At 42.9% G+C, this 27670-nt stretch overlaps 2 protein-coding genes across 4 annotated transcripts; both read left to right on the top strand.

The window, feature by feature from the left end:
- Positions 1-642: 642 nt before the first annotated feature.
- Positions 643-6425, top strand: LOC111220717 (opsin-5-like). The gene is made up of 6 exons (XM_022743917.1): positions 643-830; positions 1996-2201; positions 4238-4337; positions 5338-5442; positions 5529-5752; positions 5873-6425. The coding sequence occupies exons 1-6, from the start codon at positions 692-694 to the stop codon at positions 6341-6343; spliced, it is 1245 nt and encodes a 414-aa protein (XP_022599638.1). The 5' UTR covers positions 643-691; the 3' UTR covers positions 6344-6425.
- A 1641-nt stretch (positions 6426-8066) lies between these two features.
- Positions 8067-27173, top strand: vit (vitrin). Of its 3 annotated transcripts, XM_022743760.1 has the most exons (23): positions 8067-8128; positions 12532-12614; positions 12864-12929; positions 13605-13761; positions 13846-13979; positions 14065-14142; positions 14670-14873; positions 15551-15589; positions 16013-16051; positions 16149-16199; positions 16843-16905; positions 17430-17492; positions 19620-19694; positions 20025-20090; positions 20526-20588; positions 22143-22205; positions 22487-22534; positions 23108-23173; positions 23789-23936; positions 24021-24124; positions 24994-25220; positions 25301-25814; positions 26115-27173. In XM_022743760.1, exons 2-23 carry the CDS (start codon positions 12581-12583, stop codon positions 26291-26293), a joined length of 2481 nt encoding a protein of 826 aa, XP_022599481.1. In that variant the 5' UTR covers positions 8067-8128; positions 12532-12580; the 3' UTR covers positions 26294-27173. The 3 variants fall into 3 exon arrangements, with proteins under 3 accessions (XP_022599481.1, XP_022599482.1, XP_022599484.1); XM_022743761.1 differs by lacking the exons at positions 16013-16051; positions 16149-16199; XM_022743763.1 differs by lacking the exons at positions 15551-15589; positions 16013-16051; positions 16149-16199; positions 16843-16905; positions 17430-17492.
- The last annotated feature ends 497 nt before the right edge of the window (positions 27174-27670 follow it).

A 27670-nucleotide genomic window follows, 5' to 3' on the forward strand; every position in this document is an offset into this window, starting at 1 on the left:
TTAATGGAAGTGATTAGTGAAAACTAGAACATGTCTCTGGAGAGGAGGTGCCGGCTCACTGTCATTGGTGCAGGAGTTATGTTCAAAGTACAAAGGGATATTTTTTGAACGGCTAGGATGATGTAAATTGTTGCCAGACCATATACAGTACAGCAACACTACACACATGCTTCCATAATTTTTGTGATAATTCACAGACATAGATTATATGTTTTCACATTAAGAAAAGTGTTTGCAAGTGTGATTGCTAATACATAAGTACAACCTTTTAAAATGTTCCAGTGAAATAAGAAAATGAAACTTAGTGACATATTTAGTAGTATAGTAGTTGTTTTGGACTCTGCCAAGAGCCCTATGGTGTCTTCATATGAGATGAGTCGTATAGGACATTAATTAATTTGAGCTAAATGAAACCCCTTCAAAAATGATTTCCATTAGCTGACTGGACATTTCCCTGTTGGTTAGGATTTCCACCCAAAATCTCTATCTGCTTAGTTGTTAAGAAATAGATAGGATTACAGCTGCAATCATTTGGACAGTGAGTTGTGGGGTATTAGTGACTGTGTCTAAGCTGGATTTAACATGAAGTGACCGGTCATCCCTACTGGTGTAACAGGAGTGTCTGTTGAGAGCCGAAGAGAGCAGAGCTACTGTAGACGACAGCAAGGATTCATGCATCGAAACTCAGGCCATGGAAATAACATTGAAGAGTTTTCCTCTGAAGGTTGTGAATATTCCATGGAGGAATAATAACCTCAGTACTCTGCATACAGACCCTCCTCTGTCCGAACAAGGAGAGACTATCATTGGAGTCTACCTGTTAGTGTTGGGTAAGTCGACCATCATATACTGGACTGCAGTAAAACTTGAATTGTAGGGTTGGAGTGTTGCATTTTCATACTTTTACTATACTTTGGAGGAGAAATATTGTAGTGCACAGCATGGGAATATAAGGAATAATGTCTGAATTCTCCTTGAGAATGCCCATGTCAAAAACATTATAACATCCATTTATACTACTGCAAACTGTGGAATGCCATACTATACATAGACTACTGACAAAATACTTGAAATATTTCCCCTCAAAATTGTTCTGACTTCCAAAACTCTGTAGTGCAAAATAACAATACACCCTCGGAAATGAATTTGTCCTTTAAATCCCTAAGGTCAAATAGTAGCAGGAAAAAGTCACACATTGTTTAAGTCTTGTCAACAAAAACAGCTGTTGTTCCTCCTGTTTCCAAAGGCCAGTCCACTGCTCACTCAGACAGTTTGGTTTGTGTTGGTGACACTGTTTCTCTGTCGGCCCAATGCAGTCGTGGGAATCGGTCAGTAACACAGACTGAGCTATAAAAGGGGAAGGTATTCTCTTGGCTTATTGCCACTGTTATCTAACTCCAGAGAAAAATGATTTAACTCTGAGCTATCTAACTCCAGTGAAAAATGATTTAACTCTGAGCTCACTTTATTCTAGTCTCTGTACTATTATTATTACATTTTGCCCAGTACTTTAGCAGCTAGCACAATGATCAAGATCAGGAACCGGCAACAGTACAACCCAACACCTTATAACACTCTGTAATTTAATATGCTTTTCTCTTCTCTACTACTCACCTGTACTGCTCACCTCTGCTCTACTGTGCTACTCTAATCTTCTCTACTGCTGAACTGTGCTGCACTCTCCTCTACTGCACTTCACTCTGTTGACTTTACTATACCATCCACAATACTATCTGCTCTGTACTACTATACTATACTATACTATACTATACTATACTATACTATACTAAATGACACTATATGATAGATTCCACTCGTGAATACTAAACTTTAAAATGATGTTGTTCACACTGCTACAATCTACGATAGTATTTTCTACTATACTATACTATACTATACTTACTCTTATAGCACTACTATTACTAACATAACATAACATAAGATGACATCTCTGCTGATATGAAATGTGTGGTCTGTGTGTATGTCTCTCCATAGGATGGCTGTCCTGGTTTGGAAACAGTTTGGTAATGTTTGTGCTGTACAGACAGCGGGCCTCACTTCAGCCAACAGACTTCCTCACTTTAAATCTTGCCATCTCTGATGCCAGTATCTCAGTATTCGGCTACTCCAGAGGGATCCTAGAAATATTCAATATCTTCAAGGATGATGGATATTTGATCACCTGGATCTGGACCTGCCAGGTAAAAGCCACACCAAGACAATACTTGATGTAAAAGAATTTCATTTAAAAGAGTCATTTGTTTACTTTTTAATAATATTATATATATCCTATCACATTTCCCACCAAATCTTAAACTGTGGTACAATTCGCAGCATTAATCATTAATCAAATCCCAGTAATGTTGGTTTGAAAAGGTTTGAAAGTGATGACTGTGCAGAGTTGCAAAAAACATGCATGTAGCTATGCATCTGCTCTCTTTGGCCAATCCCAATTACTGAAGTACATTAAAAGAATCTGTGGAAGTCTCACAGTAAAGTGAGTATGCGTGTGAATGTGTATCTGCAAGGGATTATGCTGGAAGCCATGTGGGCTGGAGGTTAAATCTATAATAAGATTACCACTGTGGAGGCCTTTAAATGGGAGAAACTAGCAGCGTGGCACCTGTCAACCTCCAAACAGGAATCAAATAAGAGCTGCAGGTCAGAAATTTGTTGCATTATTTAATCACATGCTCATATGTTGCTGATTTATGACATATAATTTGCATTAAATTCAAAGATGAGCTATTGTGTGTGTAATTCCTAAGATGTACTGTTCATTTCTGTTTTCCTCCTCCTGCAGTCTCAGCTTGAAATGAAATAGTTGTCATACTTGAGCTTGGAATTCATCCAGGGTATTTTTCTTGCTCAAGGCTAGCTGTGGTGGGAACCGTGATATCCGTGCTGCAGTCAGTGAACTCTCTGAGGAATCATGCGAAAACAAGCTGGTGAAACCAAAACACTTTCAGTCTCAGAAGCGAAACCCCAAAATCTGAGCGGTCGAGACACTGTAAACGGAGCTCTGCCGCTCTTAGACTTCAGTACACCAACTGAGGTGATCTCATCTCTCAGACATCCAATCTCAGGTGAAGGAGAAATATTGGGATAGCAGTACGTCCCTCTCATTTCACCTTCTTCTGAGAGAGGGAGGGAAGTAAATGAGGGAAAAGTGAGAAGTGACAGAAATAGAGGAGGGAAGGAACAGAAAGGTGAAGGAGACAGGCATGTGAGAAGCATTAGCAGATTACTGCACAGAGCATGATGGGACATGAACAGTTGCAAGTTGGGCCAGATCCTGGTGTTTTGCACCCTATGGGACAGGATATTATTGAATATGATAGAGCCTTATGCAACCCTTTGATGTTGCAAAGGGGAATACAGAGGGAGAAGTGCCAAACCAGTGTACAAGGTGTATAAATATACTCTTCTTCTTTTCTGACACTTGTTCAAAATCCACGTCCTTTTCTGTGAGCCAAGCCAGAGCTAGAGGTGAAACACTATTCTGCAAGATGAGCCGCGAGGATCAAATCACATCATTTCAAAAAAGCCGTCGTCTTTTTGTGCCTAGTCCTAAATTCTTATGAGAACAGAAAATGTACAATAGACGAGCGCTGAATTCAAAATCATATCGGTCTAGACATTGGCAGTCCAGTAATCTGCCAAATGTGAGGGCGAAAAAACGTGATGAGTGACAGTAATAGGATTAAGGACTAAGGAAGCTCAAGAAAGTAATCAGTGACAGACCTTAAGTGATGCATGTCACCTGGAAACGGCACAGCAGGGAGCTGGGTGTCGCACAGTTGGAGCCAGAATGAAACAAAGCAGTATAATTCCCTTTAAGGAGAGCTGGTATTAAAAGCTTGTCTTCCCAAATAATGAACTGAATGCTAAAAGGCTTCCTGGTTTAACGTATTAGGCAGTCATTCAAAGTAAAATCTATCAACAGCTTTAGTGAGTTTCCATTTTAATGTCCCAATGCTGATCCTGCAAGTTTTGTTTTTTAAATAAAGGGAAATGCTTTGGGGCAGGAACATATTGGCCAGAAGGCAGGAAGAGCTCTCCATCTTGTCTCTATCTGATAAAGTCCAAGGCAAAACAAACTGAACAGACAAAGGTCTGGAACAATTAGGCAGGCAATCAATACACACCCTGAGGCTTGATTGACATTTTAAAGATGTCACGTCATGATTCACCACTCTCTCTCTCTTTCTCCTTCTGTCTCTCTGTCTGCTTCCAGGTAGACGGCTTCTTCACGCTGCTCTTCGGCCTTGCGAGCATCAACACCTTGACCGTTATCAGCGTCACCAGATACATAAAGGGATGCCACCCAAGCAAAGGTCAGATCGAACCCCCGTGAATTCAAGTGAGAGAACATAAAGCAAACGTCAGACCAGCGTTTCTGCCTTCCTCACATTCCAGCAGCTCTTATCTGACAGAAAAAAGTGTGTTTTTCAGTGCTAATGAAACCTTATTACTGACTTCAGCTGTGGAAATAACTACCACTTGTCTCCAGCAATTTCATTTACATTTCACCAACATGTCATTAAGTTAATTTGAGGTGACATTTTCTATTTTGGGTGCAACAGGAATGTCTTAATTATATGGAAATTAGGTTGAGCAACTGTGTCTGTTGTCAGTGTGTGAGAAGAATGTTTACCATGTTTGTGGTTTTTCATAAAACACAAACTATATAAAGCTGTGTAGGTTGTTTTTTTTTTACATTGGCAGTTAAACTATGAACATCGGTGGTACGTGGGGTATCATTAACTGTTGCAACTACTGCAGATGGCAACAGATATTGATTTACATGCAGAAAAAATTGCTGTGTTGGTTTTAGGTCCAAATTAAATTAATTAAGGCCAGTAAAACTTTCAGGTAAACCAATGCAGGTAAGTAGCAATTTAAGGTAAAGCAGCTAGTAACCCATAGCAACAAAGGTATTGTATACTGGCTGTCATCCTTGTACTGCACGTATCATATGTTATATTGACATAAGATATGCAAGCAGTCCTTGGAAATAGAGCAGACTGACTGATTTTTTTTTCTTGCCGTGAACACAAAGCTATGTGTACTTTGTCAATAGAGGTTCTTTTCAGTCACAGAAGTTTGCAAAGGCTGTCAATATAAGAAAAGACCTCATTGTTCAATGAATGTCACAGTCTTGACATTCATAACAAGTCAAGAATGCTGGATCTTTAAGTGCCTCTCACTTTTTCTGTCCCGTGTTTGCCAAAGTCAGAACACTTAACCTTTTTAAAGTGAACACAATCAAACAGCTGTTTCAGGAATATGGGAATATTATATTGTATTCATGTTCCTTGTTGTGTGTTCATGCAGCTTTCTGCATCAGCATAAACACCATCGCTGTGTCACTCATCTGCATTTGGACTGGAGCGATGTTTTGGTCTGCTGCTCCACTGCTGGGCTGGGGCAGCTTCACAGGTCTGTTCTCAAACACTGACCAAATAGAGGACAGAAGTAGAAGACTTAAAGCTTTTGGTCTGACCTCTGTGTCCTCTCTTCCCTAGATCGAGGTTACGGCACCTGTGAGGTGGACTGGTCCAAAGCCAATTACTCCACCATCTACAAGTCCTACATCATCTCCATCCTCATCTTTTGCTTTTTCATCCCTGTGATGATCATGCTCTTCTCCTACGTCTCCATCATCAAGACAGTGAAAAGCACTAATGCCATGTCAGCTGACGGTTTCCTCACCACCCGCCAAAGGAAGGTGGAGAGAGATGTCACAAGGGTAGGCGACTAGGAGAGAAAAAAGTTGATTTCTGAGGTTTTTATTGGAAAGACTTGATTGTAAAAGTAAAATGAGACGTAATGCCACTCCTAACAAGTGTTCCCTCATGTTCCTGTCTAGATTTCCATTGTAATCTGCACTGCTTTCATCATGGCCTGGTCGCCATATGCAGTGGTGTCTATGTGGTCGGCCTGGGGCTTCCATGTGCCAAGCACAACCAGCATCATCACCCGTCTCTTCGCCAAGTCTGCCAGCTTCTACAACCCGCTCATCTACTTCGGCATGAGCTCCAAATTCCGCCAGGACGTCTCTGTGCTGCTGCCGTGCACGAGAGAGCGCAGGGAGGTGGTGCGTCTGCAGCACTTTAAAAACATCAAACCCAAGGCTGAGGCCACGCCCTCACCCGCAGCACTTCCGATGAAGAAGCTGGAGGCGAAATACGCAGTGGGAGAGCTGAACCAATCGAATCCTGACAGTGACTCAGGGGTCAACAGCCCCCCTCAGACTCCTCCATCCAACACACAGGGGGTCTTCCACATCAATGTGCCCTCACACATCGAGACATCAGAGTACTGGTGTGACAGGCTATGAGGACTGTTCCAATACTGGAATTACAAGGGGAGATTGAGAGTATTTTTGTATTTTTTGGTCTTACCCATGTTAATGAATTTTACGTGTGACCTGTGTTAATAAATTATTTTCTGTTTCACACATGTTGAAAAGAGTTTTCATTTCCAACTCTTACAAAGTCTCATACAATCCGAATTAGTAACGGCAACATACTGTATAGTGTGGAGCAGTGCGATGTCTGAATCTTCTCAGAGTGTATCCAGCTGATGAAATGTGCAGTCAGTGATGTAGCGAGACTAGAGATTCACAATAACATCTGGAAATGCTGAAATGTCCTTGACTCAGCTGAGGCTTGTGATGGCACAGATTTCTGCCATTTCCCCTGCCGCCCATGAGAGCGCTCATGCCGTCAGATCTCCCGCATATCCCACATTGCCAGACTGTGCACTCTCAAGCACCATCAGTCTGTAAAAATGAGTCATTTTACATCTTCATCCATCAGGCTGGTCAGTGAAAAGCAGGCAGGAGCAGCAGCAGCGAGGCAGCTATATGTTTTTTTTTTACTGAAAACTGTGAAAACTCTTCCATCAGTTCATGGGTGTGCTAAATCAGGGCAACTTTTCTCTCTCGACAAGCTTTCAGGCTAATGGCACTGTTGAAAGAAAAATGAGCAACCCTGAAATAGCACCTGATCTTTTTTTTTCAAGCAACATCAATAGGCAATTATCTACTTCAGCCATGAAGGTTTAAGCTTTAAAAAAGTTCCTGAGGTGAGTTTTTTTTTTCGCTTTTCTACAAAGACCATAATCGCACACACAATGAGCTCCTTTTACAGCAGCCCTTAAGACCTTTAAATCAAAATGGCAGGCAGCTTCAGCAGAACCATCCACATAGTGGATAATAGCAGCAGCTTGGGTGCCAATCTGCATAAACCAACAGGCTCTCCCTGTAAGAGTAGCAGAGGTGGAAGTAGGATTGTGGTTGTGGTTGTGTGCATGTGTGTGTGCGTGTGTGTGGGTGTGTGTGTGTGTGTGTGTGTGTGTGTGTGCGTGTGTGTGTGTGTGTGTGTGTGTGTGTGTGCGTGTGTGTGTGTGTGTGTGTGTGTGTGTGTGTATTAGGAGAGGCTGGGGGGGGTGCACATGTACTGTAGACCACAGCAGCAGCAGACAAAAGCCACAAACCCCAAAGTGACAGTGGATGTGACTTGCAGTGTCTGTTTCCCAAACAGGTGTTTATTGGTTTATTTGGTGGAGGAGGAGTGATTGCTGTGAAGAGAGCTGACTTGAGAGACTTGGTTGTTTTATTCCTCAGTCAGAGGATGGGATGAGTGAGTTGCAGAGCAGATAAACAGAACCATAGCTTGCTTTTCCTCCCTTACATAACAGAAAAGATGCAGCTTAAAGGACCAATGTGAAGCAAATCTTCCTTTTGGGCATACTAAACAATATGAAAGTGTGTGTTGACTTTTTCTATCCTAAAAAAACACACAAATATGTTTGCACTGCTCTGCTACAGTGTGCCAGCTCCTTGCATCCTCTCCTGATGGCCCCGGGGTACTGATCTTCTTCTGCCTGGGTGAAGAGCTGAGAGTCTGAAGTGGGACGGGCAAAGAGGGGAAACTCTGGCCCCGTCCCGTTCTCCACTTTTAATGAGCGCTCCGATCATGCAGGAGTAAAAGTCCAGGTGGAACAGCTCAGCGCTCGCACACACGCCCGCTGGTCCGTGCTGATTTCAATGAAAGAGTGAGGAGAAACTGCGCAGGGAATTACTTTTTCTAACGCCTGGAGGATTATTTTCCCTTCTCAGGTAAGTTCACCTTCACTGCCTCACGGAGATGATGGTTCTGAGCAGAGAACAACCACGCAGCTCCTCACGTGAACTGGAGGATTTTGTGTTTGCTGCTGCGTGGCGTGAATGAATTATTCACTTTTTAAATTATGCGTAATTGCGCGTAATTGGTGTCCATGGCGTATAAGCGCATTTTAGTTTTAATGGCCAGGGTTGTGGGGAATTTTAATCAACGCCACATTAGGATTTTGCGTTTTTACTTTTAGTTCACTTTTTTCTTTTAAAAATTTATGGCTCTGGTTCATTTCAGCTGAGCTTGTGAGATGTGACAGGTTGCCCAAACAAGCGCACTGTTGCTTATATTCAGTGTTTGTTTAACTTTCTGTTTATTTAACTTTTTTTTTTCCTTTTTAGTAAACAGCGCCTTCCTCTTTCCTTAAGTGAGGGTTTTCTCTGAGTGAATTTGGTCTTGTCATACTCATTCATACTGTAGGGTACTTCTGATTAAAAAAAAAAAAAAAAGATCCGTGGACAGTGAGCCAGCTTTTCCATCAGGTTGCCTAAGCCTTTATTTTGAAATGTCTCATTTTCCCAGTGTACTAAGCAGGAAGCCCTAGAGTTGAATTCCTCCACTTTGGCTTGAATTTCTTGTACATTATGTTTGACATTTTCTGTGTATTCTCCCTGACATTACTGTATGGTTTGAAAGAGCCTAATTAAGCACAGGTGGTGTACATACAATATGTCCAGCAGCAGACTACAGGCTCTGGCTTGCGCTGAAGCCGGTGCCAAGAATTAAAGCAATTCAGCCTGTTCTGTGCTTGATAAACAAATAGTGTCCCAGCAGCAGCAAAAAGGTTATGGGACTGACCTTGTAGAGACATGTTGGCTCTCCTGTGTCTGATCTCTCCAGTGGTTCTTTAGTTGGCTTGTTATAACATTTGGCACATCTACCGTGCTTACAGTATGCCTCTGACACCTGTGAAAGCTGGGATTTAACACTCCCTGGCACAGGGTGTGTGTAAACACTGTCTCGCTTCAGGCACGCCATCTCTCTGGACCACGGCGAAACAAAGCTCACAGCTGGTTATGATACTCAAATAAAGCCTCAGTCCCCTTCAGTTCTTTGCCTCATTGCATTTACAGTGGCCACCCCAGACAAGGAATGTGTGTGTGTGCTGCTGAAATGCAGGGAGCTTGAAATACAGTGTGTGAAGCTGTTCACCATAAGTGATGGAAGCAAAACATTTTAGGGGTAAAAATGTGAAATAATGTTATACTTCAGCGTATTATCAGTGCTTATTTGAGACTGCTCTTAAGAACCTCTCAGACTATGGTGCAGCAGTCACAAGTGTGTGTGGTCTGCCCATGCTTTGAGAACCCACAGTGTTCTGGCCTTTGAAATAGGCACAGGCAGCCACTGTACATCCTGTTTGCATTATAGCCACTCTATACCTGCGACACTCCTTCCAGGTGGGATTCTCATCCTCCATTATCAGATTTCTGGTGCTTATGCATCAGAAACAATTTGCCCGCAGGGGCTGAAAATGTTCATGTCGCTGTAGGCTCCTTTGTGCAAGACAGCTTGGCCTTGTGTAATTGTAGTTAACATTGTTTTGTGTATGTAATCCACGTTGTAGTGAGAATGTTATCCTGAATTGAGTTGTGTTTTAATTCCTAAAACTATGTGACCTGTCTGAGCTGCTGGGGTCTCCACAAAGTGACTGAGGTCCCTGCAAAAAAACCTTTCATCTTTTGCAGTGGCTGTGAAATCACTTGGCTCATTTTTTTATATACGGTTTCTCACAGTTAACTCTCAGCATGTTGTCGGTTTGTTTGATTTGTGACCCCACCCTGCTGTAAATTAGATGTTTGAGATGCTCAGTACGATGGAAAATATAGCAGATATCATCACAGAGGCGAGCCGGAGCTGTGCTATAGGTACAACCCACGCCTTATCTAAAGTTTAACACAGGTGTATGCAAAATATACAACACCTACACAGCAAGTAACCCGCCCCCGTCTGTGATTCATGGGGGTGGTAAGTGGTGAGTCTGAAAGCCCTCACATACCGAGGCATTCTCCAAAGCTATCTGAGCATGTGATAAGTTATCCCAGATCTCTGTTTATTTTTGGTTACTTTGGTTGGATGTTTGGTGTGTGTGTGTGTGTGTGTGTGTGTGTGTGTGTGTGTGTGCTGTTTTCTGCAAGTCCCCTCAGGATCTATTATCTACTGTACAGGAAACTCCCCACAGTGTTTGTCAAAGGATATCATTTGCCCTGCGTTTCATTTCTTGGAGAAAGAGGCATTTAGAGGCTCAAGCTGAGAACACAAATTAAGAGGTCTTAAATTATTGTCATTTTTTTTTTTTTTGCACATTTCAATTTTTCCTACAGTGATGTCATACCTCTCTTAAAGGCCTCAGTGGTCGCTATAAACAAAGACTTCTTTTGCAGTATTTGCCTGCTGAAAGTAGCTCTACACCGGAGAACATGGTGTTAACAGTTAAGGTTTCCTCGCAGGTGAATGACAGATCAGCTTTGTAGTTTGCTTTATCCGGTGAAGCATGCTGACTCACCTCTCCTATGCTGCAGGTCTGTCTCTTCTACTGTAGATGTACATATCTGTCCCGGCTTGTTCCCAACCTCAGCTTTCTTCCCCCGCGAGGACAAATTGTAGTCCTGACTGTGCAGCAGTGATCTACCTGCCTGTCAAAGCACAACACTGTGGAAAAATCATGTCAGTGCTCATGAATGTCAGATAAAAATGTAGAGCTGCAGCGGGGAAAGTCCTATCACCACCAACTGCTGTTGTATTTCTTTTTTTTTTTACCTTAACATGATATGTTGGGTTTGCACTGTGTTTTCATGAAGTTGGAAGTTACAATAGAGAACTGTGCAGGGAAATAAGTGATCCCCCCAAATCCTCTTAAGTTACATCATTAAACCACACACTAATGTTTACCAGCAGAGCTGTGGCACTTTATACCAATACAAAGGAGATGCCGCACAGGATGTTATTGTTCAGGAAACAGTTGGTGATTCACTCTTGATTTTTAAAGAACAGTTTTCACATTTTGGGAAATATCTCTCGTTTTCTTGCAAAAGTTGGATGAGAAGATTGACACCTCTCTCATGACTGAAGCACAGCTCAGGCGGATTGTGTTACCCATGGACAGAGCCAGGCTAGCTGTTGTTGTTTTCTTTTAATATGACTTTTTTTCTTTCCTAAACAGCCTCTCCCTCTTTCATTAATTGAGTGAATTTGGCCGGGTCATAAAAACTCATAATATCCATAATAATATAATAATCAAACTGGCTGGCGGCTGTAGCTTCAATTGGCTTCATATTTACTGCACAGACATGAGAGTGGTACTGGAAGTGAAGAGGTAAATGTCAGTCAGAGATCAGAGGTCACTGTATGATCACATGTTCCCACTTGATCACATTAAACCTGCTGGCGTGTGGCGGCAGTGACAGCGACATGACGCCGCCGTCGTGGGAGGTGCAGCATTCCTCTATTAACAGGGAGGCCTCAGTCATCACCTCCCCGGTAAGGAGCTCCGTCCCTCAGCAGGGACTGGGGTGGCTCACACATGAGTAGTTCATCCTCCAGCCTGTGTAATAAGACTTTTAATTCAGACTGTGCTGTTCTAGTTCTCACCAGCGCTCTCATTACCAGGACAGACCTGCGGCATCTGGAATGACATCTCGCGATCCACTTGCGCTCTTGTTAACACAGGGTTCCACTTTGATTTATATCTTTACATGGGTACAACTTTTGACTCTGAATGACAGGCAAAGAAAGAAATGTTCTGTCTACTGTAAACAGACTGTATTTCAACTCGGATCCAGCTTGATGTGGTTGTTGGTGTCAAACAAAGGGACCATCTGACCCAGTTCCCCATTCCTTACACATTAAATTATGTCTGTGTGTGCTCTCTAATTGAGTCTGACTCCACAGATCCACAGATATTAGTGGGAGGACTTTGACATACAGTTTTGCCTCGGAGTCCAGATGTTCACTGTTGAGCTTTTGGCAAACTCTTTCACCCTTTTGTAACTCAAGTGGAACAAGACACATTGACCCAAACAATCAACACAACAATGTGTGCCGCTGAAAATATTTTCTATGTATTTAATTGGCCACATTCACCAGATGAGTCATGCAGCCCTTTGTGTGGTTCCCTGTTCACTGCCTGCCTGCTGTTTATCCCAAAATCTCTGGAAAGTGTATCCCAGTGGCACAAGTTTACTCTGTCTTGTTTCCAGCTGACTCAACAACACTTGTCACTCTCAGAAATGTTGACAAAAATGTCCAGCGTTACTTTCAGCGAGTAAGCAGGAAGCAGGAAATTGGTTTCATGAGATGAAATTCTGCTCTCTCTCTCTCTCTCTCCCTCTCTCTCTCTCTATCTGAGGTTGTACAAGGACATCTGGCCGACCTGCTGAACCAGCGCACCACCCATCATGATCAGAGCATCAGTCACTGCCATCTGCCTCGGTGAGCAGCCCGTCTGTGTCACTGCAGGAGTACGCTGCTTTTAAATATATGACCCCTGACTACAATGTGTTATATTTCCAAAATACTCTACTACTCTACTACTACTGGGTGCCGTCTCCTTCAGAATCAATTTTCTCTACATTCACACCATCAAACAGCAGCGTAAAAGTCCTGTGTGTACAGTAAACACTCTGATGATTATGTTACTTTGTCTGCTATTATGTGAAACTCCCTCTGCCTCACCCGCAGCGCTCCTCCTGTCCTGTGCTTGCTGGGCCAAGCCTAACGGATCAAAGAACAAGAAACCAAAGCAAGGTAGACAACATCAACATGCAAGCCTGTAATCTCCGACAGTCCCAGTATTATTGTCTCCACCGGCTCTCTCCACTGCAGGCGACTCTCTCTAAAACCACAATGCAAAAGCTTACAAAAAACAAAATATATATATACACTGTTGCCCATGAAGTTGGAATTATTTTGTTTTCAGACACAATCCTCTGTTTATTCCTATTTAAATGCATCAGTAATCACTTTGGAAGAGATTGACTACAAAAGTTTTGAGAAGATATACACTTTATCTGTCAAGAATAAATCACATTGTCACAATCAAAAAATATTTTATTCCAACTTTATGAGCAACAGTGTATATATATATATATATATATATATATATATTTATTTATTTTACAAGATTATAATTGATTGGCAGGCCGAAGAAGTTCATAACAACATGCTGAAACCCCATTAAGGCTTTTAATTATTTCCCAAAGCCCAAAGTGATATAACTGAATTGCTTGTTTTATCCGCCTGACTATTGATATATTTATAACTAGACACATTCGGAGACTGTCCACTGATTGGACCTTGAGCATGTTCAACATTTTTGCTTGGAAAATAACTTAAACAATTATTTGATTATCACCATAGTTGTGGTTGTAGTTTCTTGACCTGTCTTGAACCACATTGCTCTTCCTCCCCCTCCCTCCACAGCTGTTCCAGACATAGAGTGCGATGTCAGAGCGGGAAAGATCAACCTCCCAGAGTTCATAGTCAGATGTCCTGCACACTGTAAAGAGACAAAACAGCAGGTTTACGGGACAGGAGTGTTCGCCTCCATCTCCAGCATCTGCAATGCAGCCATCCACAGGTAAACAGTGGAGAGGTGGACATGAAATAGAGCTTGTGTGAGTCTCTTCAGGGATGTATCTGATGAAAAGTCTTGTGTCCGTAGTGGCGTCATCACCAACACGGGCGGAAAGGTGATCGTGAGGAAGATGGCCGGGCAGAACATCTACAAAGGCAGTAACTCCAACGGGGTGCGCTCTCTGTCTCTGCCGAAGTGGAGGGAGTCGTTTGTCGTCTCAGGTATTAAATGATGACCAGAACAATGTGAAGCACAGTTCTTCAGAAGTAGCCTTCCAACCCAACACATGGCTCTGTTGTGTTTCAGTGGGGAAGCCCAAGAAAGGAGTCATCTACCCATCTACCCTGGACTACGTCCCTTCAAGACCAACCTACGTGAAGACAAGTGAGATGATGGTTGTTCTTACACTCCCACATTTGTCTTTTATGTGAATATGGATTTTGGTGCATCACTTTGTCATGGAGTGGGTCCGCAGATGCCCGGTGTTTCACGATGATAAGACCTTTCTGATTACGGCCCAATACGCACTGATTTGTTGATTCTTGGTTCAAACTGAGCAAAACCTTTGGATGTCTAGGCTGTATAATTGTTATTTTAACAGCATTTCAATCACTATATGTCAACATGTATTTAGGACTTCTATTTCAAACTGAAATATATTCAGTGAAAGGCGATCCAGACCTACACATCTAGACACTACTAGCTTTCTGAGGACAAAAGGTTACTAGATAGACGTCCCTGTGCTTGACTCCTGCATGTTGAACTTCGCTCAGGTTGAATGAGGAGTCGGTGCACTGTAGTCTAGTGAAGAATGTGAAGAATGCATTACGACAGAGCGGTAACTGAAGACGCTCTTCCTCCTCGCCCATTCATCTTCTGTACGTCCGCCTTCACCTGTCGTCTCCTTACAGGTCAAAAGGAGGCCAAATCCCCCGTGGTTACCACGGTGCTGCCAACGACAACTGCACCTGAACCCACCACAACTGCAACAACTGAACCCACCACCACCACCACTTCTGCCACCACACCAGCTCCCACCACCACCACCAACACACCTCCACCACCACCCACCACTGCCAAAGCTCGAGCTGCTCTGCACAAAGTCAGGGATGCAGGTGATTTAAACATCCTTTTCGCATACATACATACATACATACATACATACATGTACGTACAGCTGAGTCTTTCTTCTAAGCCAGTGGATCCATGTATGTTATGTAGAGGATTGTGTGTTTACTTGGATGCTAGCTGCTGTTAATGATCCAGTAAAACCAATCCACACAGAAGATCCACTGCAGCCAGTGTGCCGCCTCGCTGATGTCGAACTAACAACATTGGGATCTCGTAACTTGAATCACTGTTTTTTTTTGTTGCCAGGACAAGCGTTCATTTGTGTGAAAATGAACGCTTGATGAAGAGTGATGAAGATGAATGATTGTGGCCGGTAAATTGTGGCTGGTAATTACAAGTCAGAGCTGCAATTATAACAAATTACAGCCGCTCTGTGATGAAGTGACGGTACGTTAGTGTTGCTCGACTGACTGATTTAACTTGTATGCGTGATCACCAGACCTTTCATCACTCTTATTAAATGAGGACATTATCAGACTGTAATCATCTGTCCCGTTTTGGATGAAATGCAGCTACAGGGAGTAGACAATGCTGCAGTATCTTAAGGTATGTGTGTAAATGAGATGGGCTGTGTGCCGGACAACCGCCCAACCATTCTGTCTCTGTAACATTATCTCTCTCCTCTCCATATTGGCACTCCATTTCTCTTTCTTCTATCTAGGCAGCAGTCACCCGTACCTTGCCTCTGTGGCAGCTGCAAGTAAGTGAAGCGATGCAAACAGGGGTCAACACTGGGGTTTTCTTGGTGGCATGAAGGGGTGCCGTGGTGTTGCTTAACACTCGGGGTGTGCAGGAATATGTGGGGTGTTTTGCTTCACATCGGTCCTTTGGGAATAGTGTGCATCAGGATTCAGCATGTATTCTGTATTAAAGGTATCGCTGGTCCTGTTTTCAAAGCAAGTTTGTCATTATTACCGACACAACTTGTGTATTTTAGTAAGTGAAATCAGTTCAGCTCACTTGTTTTAAGCAAAAAAAAAAAAACTTAAAACAGTAAGGCCGGCTGGGCTATTGGTTTATGCTTAAACCAAAACTTATGTTGAATTTGCTATTTTTTTGTAGCAACTTTACATGTAAACAAAGATTTTTGTCTAAATTTGCCCACATTGTGTTATTGGTATAGGACAGTCACAAAATGGTCAAGGAAAGAGTCCCAGCCAAGGTATGTCAACACTCTCACTGATTCTGCAGCTCTTGGAAAGTCCTTTACACCAAATATAACAATTCACGTTGAACTAAACCATGGCATTTCTTCAAAGTATTCAGAGGAAGTGCCTTTCCGAATAGATTCCCACATCGAACCAGTGCAGGTAAACCAAGCTTTCATCTTCATGTGTCCTTTTCCATTCTAACTTTTGATTGCCAGAAATTGTCTACTGTTCCTTTCTTTTTTTTTTCTTCCCTCTACTCATGTACATAAACTCTGCATGGCATCTCTGTTCTGTTTGTGCGCAGCTGCTTTAAACAACATGTTGCTAGTCTGCTAACACAGGGCCAGACCAGAATGTTCTGGAGAAGCCCAAGTTCTGTTTAGAGTATAACATCACTGAAATACAGGATTCAACTGTGTTCGCTCTGTATTGTCGAGCATTTATTACCTGTAGAGATTCAGTCTGGACCGAAGAGGTGGCCACACTGATAACGCTGCCTGTGTGGTCCTTTAATCTGTCTACACTAACTGTTAGAAGCTTGTTAATCCTAACGTCGTCACTGATCTTATTTGATGCACAGATCTGATTTTATAGTTTTGTCCTATACGTCATATGTTCATCAATACTCAAGTGTGTCGGCTGTCTGCCGTTATAAAACGTACACATTATATCACTGTGCACTGTGTTATGGGCATCACACAATAGATAATATATTCGTTTTTCATATGTCAGTGAAAATAAACTGATGAATGTTATTTCATAATATCTCATAATATCACTGTTTCCCAAACTTTGGTCCCAGGTCTGCGCAGACCAGAGGCAGGGTCGGCTATGAGGAGACAGCTATCCTCTCCAGTAGGCCCAGGTCAGCCTCATCATTAACACACACACGCAAAGAGAGTAACTAACAGGTAGATGAGGTGGGACTGAGAGGGAATGCGGGTCAAGGGCAGAAGGGGGGACAGATTTTTGTTTTTAGTCTTTGTTGGAACAAGAATCCAGGAGACGTAGCCGCTGTAAGTCTGACCCCTCGTGTCCACACCCATAAGCCCCTGTGATCGTCACCCCAGGGTCACCACTAATCCATTTCACATTCCTTTCACGATGATCGCTGTTCTCTGTCATCAGGCACATCCTCTTATTCATGTTTTCATTTTCCGAGATGAAAAGAGGCAAATGAAGCCGAGTTAAGGCCTGCAAATACGCCCAGCATATATCCGTTTGTTTTTGATATCATGCTGCGGAGAAAATGCCTTCAGCTCCTCTCAAAGCAAAACAGCTGGGCTGCATTTGCGGATGGAGCCCCGGACCTGAAGCTCTCTTTTGCCCCCCTTCTCTCTTCTTTTTCCCCTCTATTCCTATCTGCCTGTTTCTCATTGCTACAAACAGCTTTTAACAGGGTTCAGCCGGCCCCGCCCGAGCGGACTCCAACCATGAGCCAGTCCAACCCCGGTAAGTATCTCCAGATCCTGGTGGGAGTCCTCACACTGCACAAGCAGCCACACTCACTGACGTAGAGAAGTAGACGGGTCTGATCAAACAGGGGAACGACTAGGGCAATAAAACCCTGGTTGAAATGTTTTATAAAGCCGCACTAATGTTTACCTTCTGTGGGATGCTTTGGTTCAATGCATAGTCGGCCCTCTATAAACGACAGGCGGAAATACAAGAAGATACTCAACTTTCACTGTAGCCGACATGATAAAATGAGTAGTAAGTATGTCGATATGCCTCAAAGACGAGGGACGATGTGATATTATTATCCAGAATTCATCTTGTGCCACATCTCCATTATGTCTGAGACAGCAAAGGGCTCTCAACTTTCTCTTTTAGATAAGGCCACGATGAGAAAGGCGCTCTGTCAGTACTGTAATAACATCTTATGACAGATCCCATCTGGTCTGGCCTCTTCCCCTCCCTTGTAAATGCTTGCAGAGAATGAGATGAAAGCAGCAGCACCAAGTGGCCCTTGTGTTGCTCCCAGAGAGACGTATGATCCAGTCCACAGTGCTGCAGGATCTGGGTCCTGTCAGGAATAGAAAGCTGTAGCCATTCAAACCAGGCGAGGTTTGGCTCACTGAGGAATGCGCTTCTGTTTTTGCTTCTGTGGAATGCAAAACCATGGATCCCTAAAATAAGACAGAAACATATCCGTTTCAATGATGCTTGATTGTATGATATGATTCCTAAAATACAGTGTGAGCTGTTTAAGCCAGTGCATCATTTATCTGACTGACCAGTTACTGTCGAGACATGTGTCATAGTAATGTCTGATCGGTGCTGAGAACAGCCACTCAGATCTGCAGCTTGTGGATGATAATGTGATTTTTCTTTTATTGATGCCCTCAGGGAAATTCTTTATGCTTGAGGTCACAGGTTACAGGTCAGGATCAGCTACACAGCAGCGCCCCTGGAGCCGGCAGCGATTCAGTGTCTCTCTCAAGGACACTCCAGCAGAGTAGATGCTTGGAAACGTCAGTGTCCTGAACTCTGATTTATGAGATGAGGGGTTTTATCCCCTGTTGCTTTGCCACCCGGCTGCCCCAAACAGATGTTCAAAGTTATTGCTCAGCTTTTTGGAAATGTTACGATCCCGTTTAGCCTCGCATTTGTGATGGGATATGCTTACTTGACAACCACAAAGCCTATGTAAAAAGTGTCCAGATTCGGATCGTTGGGTCTCTGTGTTGGTGTAAGAGTACAAATTTGGTTTTATGTAAACTTCAGAGAGACTGCATACACTCCTGCAGACGTATTGTAGCGTGAGCTCCAACCCAAGGTGAGGATCAGTGTCCCCATTCCCAGTCTGACCTTGTGCCCGCAGTGATCACTGAAGTGGCTATGATTGGGAGAGTTAAACTCAATCCTTTTAAAGCACCTGTTTCATCAGAAAAAAAACAACACTGCTGTCTGCTCTATGGCGCTGCGCCTTTGACCAGCAGCAGATTAGACTAATCTCTGCGTCCTACTATCTACACTGTCCCTGGTTTGACACCAACTTTAGAATAATACTCCCACGCTTGACTGGGCGGCTGGCTGCGCTCTTCCAGCCCGTCCCAGTCAACAAAGGCCCTGCTCACTAGCTGCCACTCGATGGGAACCTCAGAGCACAGGCTGTGTGTTTGTGTAACTACCCATCCACCGCAGGGAGGGGTTAACAGAAGTGTGTTGTCATGGCTCAGTCAGTTTAGACAGATGCAATGCACTGTTATGGTTTTGCTCAGCTGTTTGAGCTTCTACAGTTCAATCACATTTCAATTAACCTCTTGCCGTGCAAGAGTCTGGTCGATTAAACTGCCTGATGGAATTTGACTGCAGCAGGTAGAAATCAGTAAAGTGAGAAACGCATTTACATTTACCCAGAGAGTTGACCTCCTTCCTCTGTCTCTCTACCATTCAGGTAGAAAGAGAAAGGCTTCACTAAAACAACCTTTAGTCGACTGTATGTTTAGTGTCTGACTCAAGGCCGAACATCTTGTGCATACCCCACTAACAACGTGGCAGGTTGAGTGGAGGTCACAAGTATGATTCTCCTTGGTGCTTGTCCTGAACGCAGCTTTCTAATCTTCCCCTGCACAGCTTTTCCCAGAAGGGATTGGGCGCCCCCCTCCTTTCCTCGACCTGATTGGTTCCCTGGAGCTCGACGACCAGCAGGTATCAAAGAATCGCTCATCATTCTTTTAGCAAATCTTAAACGCAAGGTATTTGATTAATGCTCAGATGAACTAAGGTAAATCTGATATGGCTGCAAGATTTGTGATGAAAGGTTTTCTTTTCTAAAAGCTTTCCAGGTGTCACTCAATCTAAGCCTTTAATTTATTAATCCGATGCCAACAATGTGGCCTTATGAATAGAGTTTGCTTTGCCTATGGGGATCAATAAGAGTGAACTGGAGAAGAGCTACTTTGAAAACATTGCATTTCAGCACCCTAAATTTAACCCTTGTAGTTGCTGATGCCTCCACCTTCTCTGCTGTACATCCAGATATTAGTTATGCAGTTCCAGACTCAGGATACACGTGGAGCGAGACAGACACTCCTGAGATCACAGGTAAGTCAAACTCCCTCCAGGACAAGCACATGACAGTTTGGTGTGTACTGCCCCCATTCACTGTGGAAGGTTACTACACCTTGTATCCATTCAAGTTGCATGTGCATGGTTGATACAGTTTGGTATCTGCTGAACATGTACTGTATATGTGTTGAATTGGTGCCATATGTAAGTACATGCACCGTCTCTCAGGACAATGTGTTTACATGGCATCTGCCTGCCATATGAGAAATTGCTGTGAAGTGTGGAAGAAATGAGCGTAATGTAGGTGGCATGTGAGAGAGACTCTGATAATTCTGCACAAAAGCCGTTGTTTTCACTGGTGTGGGATTGGTTGGGAAACACATGTGACCAATCACAACCATGGAAACGTGTGCTTTTCTCTCTCAAGTTCATTGTGGGAATACTAACAGGTTTCAAAACATCCTCCTCTAGCTCCCGATCACAGGCCTGATATGTCAGAGTATGAGCGCTGGTATTATAACTTTGGACCGTACCGTAAGTGTTTTCCTATTCTCTTTACTGGGAACTAACAGGTCCTGGGGTCCAGGCTTTATGTGTCATATGTGTGGATTGTAGATGTAAAACTGTTTTTTTTTTCCAGTGATGCAACACTTCCCAGACATGACCACACCCTTATGTTTTCTGACACAGGACTAGTTTTATTTGTTTTTCCTGTTTCATTTAGTGTTTAAATTAAATTAAAAACACAAATTGTGCCATTTTGACTTTTGATTTGACTTCTTTCCTGTACATTGTCTAATGCTGTTAGATATGGAGAATATGCCCTAACACTAATAAGAAGGAATCTATCTATTCTAGCTAGTTGAGAATTGGGCCATGACGATTAAAGGAATAGTTTGGCAGTATGGTAAATTTGCTTATCTGATTGCCAAGAGTTAAATGAGTTACAGCCAGCACCAAGACTGGAATCAGGGGGAAACAGCTAGCATGGCTCGGTCCAAAGGTCTGCCTATTTTTGGTAAATGGACTTGCACTTATACAGCGCTTTTCTAGTCTTACTGGCCACTCAAATACTTGCCACATTCACCCATTCACTTACATTCATACACTGTTGGAACAGCCATCAGGGGCAATGTGGGTTTCAGTATCTTGCCCAAGGACACTTCGACATGCAGCCTGGAGGAGCCGGGGATCGAACCACAGACCTTCTAATTAGTGGACAACCCGCTCTACTTCCTGAGCCACAGCTGCCCATTACTTATTGTTTTTACACTTTGGTTTCTGTACAGATTAAGAGATACAAAGAGTTTATCAGTGAGCTTTACTCAATGTCTACACAAACAGCAGAGCGGCAGCAGCTTTAGCTAATTGCTCTGTTTATGACTTCACGGGATGTTTCCAGGCACACTACTGGAGTAGAGGTCATGCTTTTGTGTCAGCTCAATCACTGCAGTTACCGGTGTTCAACAGTTGAAATGTAAAAATGTGCTTTGGGTCAGTCCAAAGCGACTGTAACGCAAGTCAATATGGGGCGTCTAGACTGAGTAGAGGTTGCTGGACAAAGCCACAGTAGCGCTTTCCTCCTGGTTTAAGTCTCTATGCTAAGCTAGGCTAATCAGATCCTAGTTCTCGCTCCTTACTCAATACACGGGCTTGAGAGTGCTATCATCTAACTCTCTGCAAAACAGCAAACAACTGTATTTCCCAAAACTATTCATCTAAATAGCCTACTCTGGAAATAAAGGCATTTGATTTATCTTCTCACAGCCTCCACACTGAAAAAATACAAACCACTACAATATGGCCCACTGACAAGACACAAAAGGCCATGCAAAAAAGCAGATTATAGGCCATGGTGCCATGTGTTTGATGACACGACAGAGAATCCAAATCCAAGCAGAAGGACATGGTTTGAAAAACTAAGTGGTTGCACCATTTCACCCCTGCACCACAAAAATACCACCACACACCCACCCAAATGAAACTTGCAGTCAATGGGAGCAGGTTGTAATCCCATGATGGCTTATGTTTACATTTGTTTCACATGTGTCGTGTGTCAGTGTGTGTTGATAGTGTCTTCACTTTTAGCGCCCCGATCCACTGACTCAGATGTCAACCGTAAGACGCCACTGGACACAACCCATACTCGAGGTGAGCAGTGGTTACTATGGCTACTAACACCTGTTTGTATCCAGGAAGGCGTCAGCTTGGACACGCCATACAGCATCTTTAAAGCAATCCTTTTTTTTTTTTAATTCTCTTCAGCTGCCTAGTAGAGTAGAGTAGAGCTTACAAAAAAAGTTGCAGTATTTTCAATTTATGACAAATAAATCAAACTTTTTGCGTAGCTACCATGGTGAGTGTCGGTAGCTACTTGCTGCTTTGTGGTAGGAATGTGCTAATGCTGAGCTTGTATGATATTATCTATGCAGTGGAGCCAGTGGATGCCTGGAAGCCAGAGGCAAACCTTTATGAATCAGGTAAGATAGCTTGCGCTGCAATATGCTACTCTTTCTGGCCCCCAAAACAGACACTTTGCCAGTAACTCTTCATTTCTGACTGTAAGTACAAACCAAACCAAGGCTATCCAAGGAAAAGCATGTGGGTTTCTGCCCAGCCTGTAATTGAAGGGATTTGAAGTTAAAACCAAATGGCATGGTTGCTTGAGGGTAAAATCAGTTCCTGTTCGCCATAATTTTTGCCACAACAAATACTGGCTGACGTTTGGGATCCTTGCAAAGTGGGCAGCCGCAAATTTCTTTCAATTTGCTTCTGCCAACGTCGACCTTTTTTCCTCATTTGTAGTAAGACAGTAGAAAATGTTGCAGGATATATTTCCATGACAATAATGATTAAAGTGCCTTAGATGGTGAAAAGGCAATAACAATTGAACTTTCTGTCCACCATTGCATATAAAAACTGTTGGTGAGAATATTAAAGGACACAAAATGTCCAGTAAAATTTATTCAATTTTTTCTTTACAGTATGAAACCTAAAGACATACATTTCAGCTGATTTCTGCTTTAAAGATTTATGTGTTTCTCACTTTTCAGGCTTCAGTTTGAAGGAGCAAGAACCTATACCCAGATCACCTGAGCCTGTGTCACAGGGAAACACAAGTATGTCCCACATACAAATTTAGAGCTACTATGTGTAGAATTTATATTTCATTATTGCAGCTTTTAAATGATGAATTATTGCAAGATTTTGACAAACCTGGTGGAAGGTGGAGTATTCATTTCAGTGTCCCCACGACAAGATCTCTGGCATGCATTAAAGGTACCCTGTAAATTTTTTTCTGTAAACAAAAACATTAAATTTAGTTTCTTTCTTTCTCACTGAAACACATTGTATGTATCACTGAGGCTTACATATTGTGTTAAATAGATTTCATCCCTCATAAAACATTTGAAAAGACGCTTTTTTTGAATTGCATTAAATTTCATCGTTTACATTTTACATAAGTCAATCAGTGGAGGAGCATGATGCCTCTGGCAGAAATGTATCATGTGTTTGTACAACATAAACAAAATGTGGCCCATTGGCAAGAACTGCTACAAAAACTCTACATGGTACCTTCAATCTTTGCATTTACTTTTTTGCTACCACTGCTGCAGAGTGTCAAAGTTGAAAATGTTCAGATTTCACGTATTAGGTATTCAAGTGATGACAGATGCAATACCAAACACATGACTGAAACTGCAGTAACCTTGTGGTGTGTCGTGTTTCTGCAGATTGTAAGGTGGACCTGGCCTTCCTGATGGACGGGAGCTGGAGCATTGGGAAGCGGCGTTTTAAGATTCAGAAGGACTTCCTGGCTGAAGTGGCTCAGACCATCAACGTGGGCATGGCCGGACCCATGATGGGCATCATCCAATATGGGTAACCTCAATTTTCTTGTTGTGTTATTATGTACCATTTTTAGATATGAAAACATAATGTAATTGCCTCTTGTTTTGTCTGAAGGGATGACCCTGTGACAGAGATCAGTCTGAGGAGTCACTCCAACTCCAGAGAGCTGAAGTCAGCCATAGATAAGATTGTGCAGAAGGGAGGCCTTTCCAATGTGGGTGAGTGACCCGCTGTTAGCTGCCAGCTACTGTAAATGCCTACAAACACAAGTGTGAAAGGGAAAGGGGTGCAATTATCGCATGGTTTACTAACCAGGCACATTTTCACATGCTAGGATAGAATTAAATCTAAATTTGCCGCGAGACACTGCTAGCTAAATTACAGTCCTGCTTCTGTAAGCCATGTTTTTCCTCTGCTCTGACCAAATAGCTCTTGGTTTTACCAGCCCACGGGGGCCAACTTTCAGAGGACAAGTGCTGTTTTTCTGCGTTGGTTAGTGCGTCAGCATGCACCCACTGCCACATGTGTCTTTATGACCTGCTAAATTTTGCATACTGATACAAATATGTGTTATTTGTGTTTTCCTTGAAGCGCTTTCTAATCATACGACAGTGTGAGTGGTTGCAAAATCTTCTATAGTCCCCAACAGAGTCTCTACTGTTCTGCCATTGTTTAGACCACCAACAAAACTATGACGGGCTAAATGATAGGAATGCACTATTTCTGTGACAGTATACAAATAAAACATTGCACTTTACATAGAAACACAGGCTACAATGTCAAGTTTTGTGTTTCATACAGTAGTTTTTTTTTAGAATGACACATTATGTATGTTGGTCAGGAAAAACATCTCAGTCCACTGAATGTATGTAACGATCATACGATCACTAAAAGTATACATTTTTCAAATGCCTTTTTGTTAAATTTGATATTCTGCAGTCCATGTGTATTTTTATTCATATGTTCAGTAACAACTTTGTGAATAACAGACTGGCTCTACTTGCCTCACCTCTCATGTCTGTGTTTCAACCACTGACCTGTTCATGGAGTTTAACCGTCTCCCTGCTGCCCTCTGGTGTCCTGACAGGAAAGGCCCTCTCCTACATCAATAAGCAGTACTTCAGCGATGCCAATGGAAACCGAGGGGGAGCTCCTAACGTGGCTGTGGTGCTGGTGGACGGCTGGCCCACAGACAAGGTGGAGGAGGCGTCTCGGCTCGCTCGGGAGTCTGGCATCAACATATTCTTTGTCACCATCGAGGGCCCTGACGACAATGAGAAACAGAACCTGGTTGAGGCCAACTTTGTTGACAAGGTGGAGTATTATCACAGAGATGTGTGAGTGCTTCATTAAAACATGCCAGTGTGAAACACAGTGTGTCTTTCATCCCACAGGCTGTGTGTCGGACAAACGGCTTCTATTCCCTGCCTGTGACCAGCTGGTTTGCCCTGAGGAAGACCGTGCAGCCCCTGGTGAAGAGAGTGTGCGACACAGACCGCCTGATGTGCAGCAAAACCTGCCTCAACGCCAACGACATCGCCTTTGTCATCGATGGCTCCAGCAGTGTGGGAACCGGCAACTTCCGCACCGTGCTGCAGTTTGTGGCCAACGTCACACGGGAGTTTGAGATCTCTGACACGGACACGCGGGTGGGAGCTGTGCAGTACACCTACGAGCAGAGGCTGGAGTTTGCCTTCGGCCAGTACAACAACAAGGCCGAGCTGCTGAACGCCATCAAACGCATCAACTACTGGAGCGGCGGGACCAGCACTGGTGCTGCCATCACCTACGCCGCAGAGCAGCTCTTCAGCAAATCCAAACCCAACAAACGCAAGATCATGATTGTCATTACAGACGGCCGCTCCTATGATGACGTCAGGGCACCTGCTCTGGCTGTCCACAGCCAAGGTAAGAGGTCAACCACAACACAATCTGAAAAACAAGGGGATTTTAGGCAGATATGGTCAAGTCAAGCACTGACTCTGTCCTACATCTAAAAATCATTTTCAAACCTCACTGAACAAAGTAAAATAATCCATGATAATAATCTAAAAACTTGTTTTTTAGCCCCTTAACACTTTGAAGTTACGTCTTGATTTTGTCAGTCCACAGTGAGGTGTCATGCAGTGTTTGTTTGATGTGACAAACACATGTGAAGCCTGTGTGTGTGTGTGTGTGTGTAATCTGCTGTCCCTCCCTGTGATCCAGGTGTGATCGCCTACTCCATTGGCATTGCCTGGGCAGCCCAGGACGAGCTGGAGTACATCGCCACAGACCCCGACAAGGAGCACTCCTTCTTTGTGGACGAGTTTGACAACCTCTACAAATTTGTACCCAAGATCATCCACAACATCTGCCAGGAGTTCAATTCCCAGCCCAGAAACTGAGGACGGACGTGTGGAGGGGGAGGTGTAAAGAGGGACATCTTGATCGAGGGCCGTCTCAACAGAGCGCTGATTGTAAATTTACTCACTCTGTTGAAACAGATGGTGGTGCTGGATTGGCTGCAGCCCCCCCGTATTTGAGCAGGGAGGGGTTCTGAATTTACATGAGGATTGTGGGTTTGGACAAATCAAATCTTTAAGTCAATCAGCATCTGGTCCCAAATATACAAATGGTGCTAGTAGTAAAGGGTTTGCATAACACAGTGACATACTGACATCTCATGTGGCGCCAGTTGTTCTCTGTTGGTGCCATAAAGAGAACAGAGTATTCCTAGTCATTTAAAATGATGGTACCACTTTCTATTAAGTCACCTTTTATAATGCAAGTTGTAAATAAGAGTTTTAAAAATAATTTACTATTGCTTTGAAGATCAGTTTTAAGTCATTTATATAAAGGTCATTTATATGGTGTTAATCCTCATTTTGAATTTCTTTTTTATCATGCAAATGTCCAATGGACTGTTTGACCTCTGACCTTCTGGAAAGGAACTGCAGAACATCTGGACCAAAATTAATCTGTTAACAACTTGTCAGTGTTCACTAACTACATATTTGATTGATTGAATTTGTATCTAGAAGCTGGTAAAAGCAAGAGACATGCTGGAGGAGCCAAAGGGAAATTTCTCACAACTTGGCAACTCAAAACTTAGTTAAAGTAAATGATTTATTTGCATTAATAAATCCCTTATGTGCAACTTATAGAGACTTCATAAAGGGTGCCTTACTAGGACGTGGGACCAGACTGATTAACAAATATAAAGCTGCCTTACTGGGATATGGTGCTTGCAGAGAGATGTAGATTTAAAGCATGCCTAGCACTTCCTCTTTTGGAATACTTCCAAACTTAACATACTTCATAAACTTAATAATACGGTGCTTTATATACAATTCTCTGTCAAGAGGATATACTTTCTTAGAAACAGTGCATTTTGATCTTCCTAATAGGAGAGATTTGTTAGTAGGGACATTGTTAAAGTTCCTCTCTATGACAATGGAGCTGTATGTTAGTGGAAGGTAAAAACGAAGCTCAAGTCAGCAACAAGGAAGTGGACTTGTGTGAGAAGTGAGGAAAGAGGAGCTTGGATATCTTTGTACAGAGTGATGGCAGATGTTAAACTTGCTTCTCAGCAATGAAAGCAATTCATCTTGTCGCTCTGGTTTTCTAATTGAGTGGTTGCTTCTAACATTGCAGGCATTTCTGTTTTGTTTAAAGAGTATTTATGATTTTCTCTGTTATGTCCTGTTTGTACATATGCATATTAAAAGCCTTTCGCTAATAATGTTCAGATAATTGATCAATATTTTTTTTTTTTGCAATTT

Source organism: Seriola dumerili, unplaced genomic scaffold (assembly GCF_002260705.1).
Source record: "Seriola dumerili isolate Sdu_G_001 unplaced genomic scaffold, Sdu_1.0 BDQW01000073.1, whole genome shotgun sequence".
Taxonomy (NCBI): Eukaryota; Metazoa; Chordata; class Actinopteri; order Carangiformes; family Carangidae; genus Seriola; species Seriola dumerili.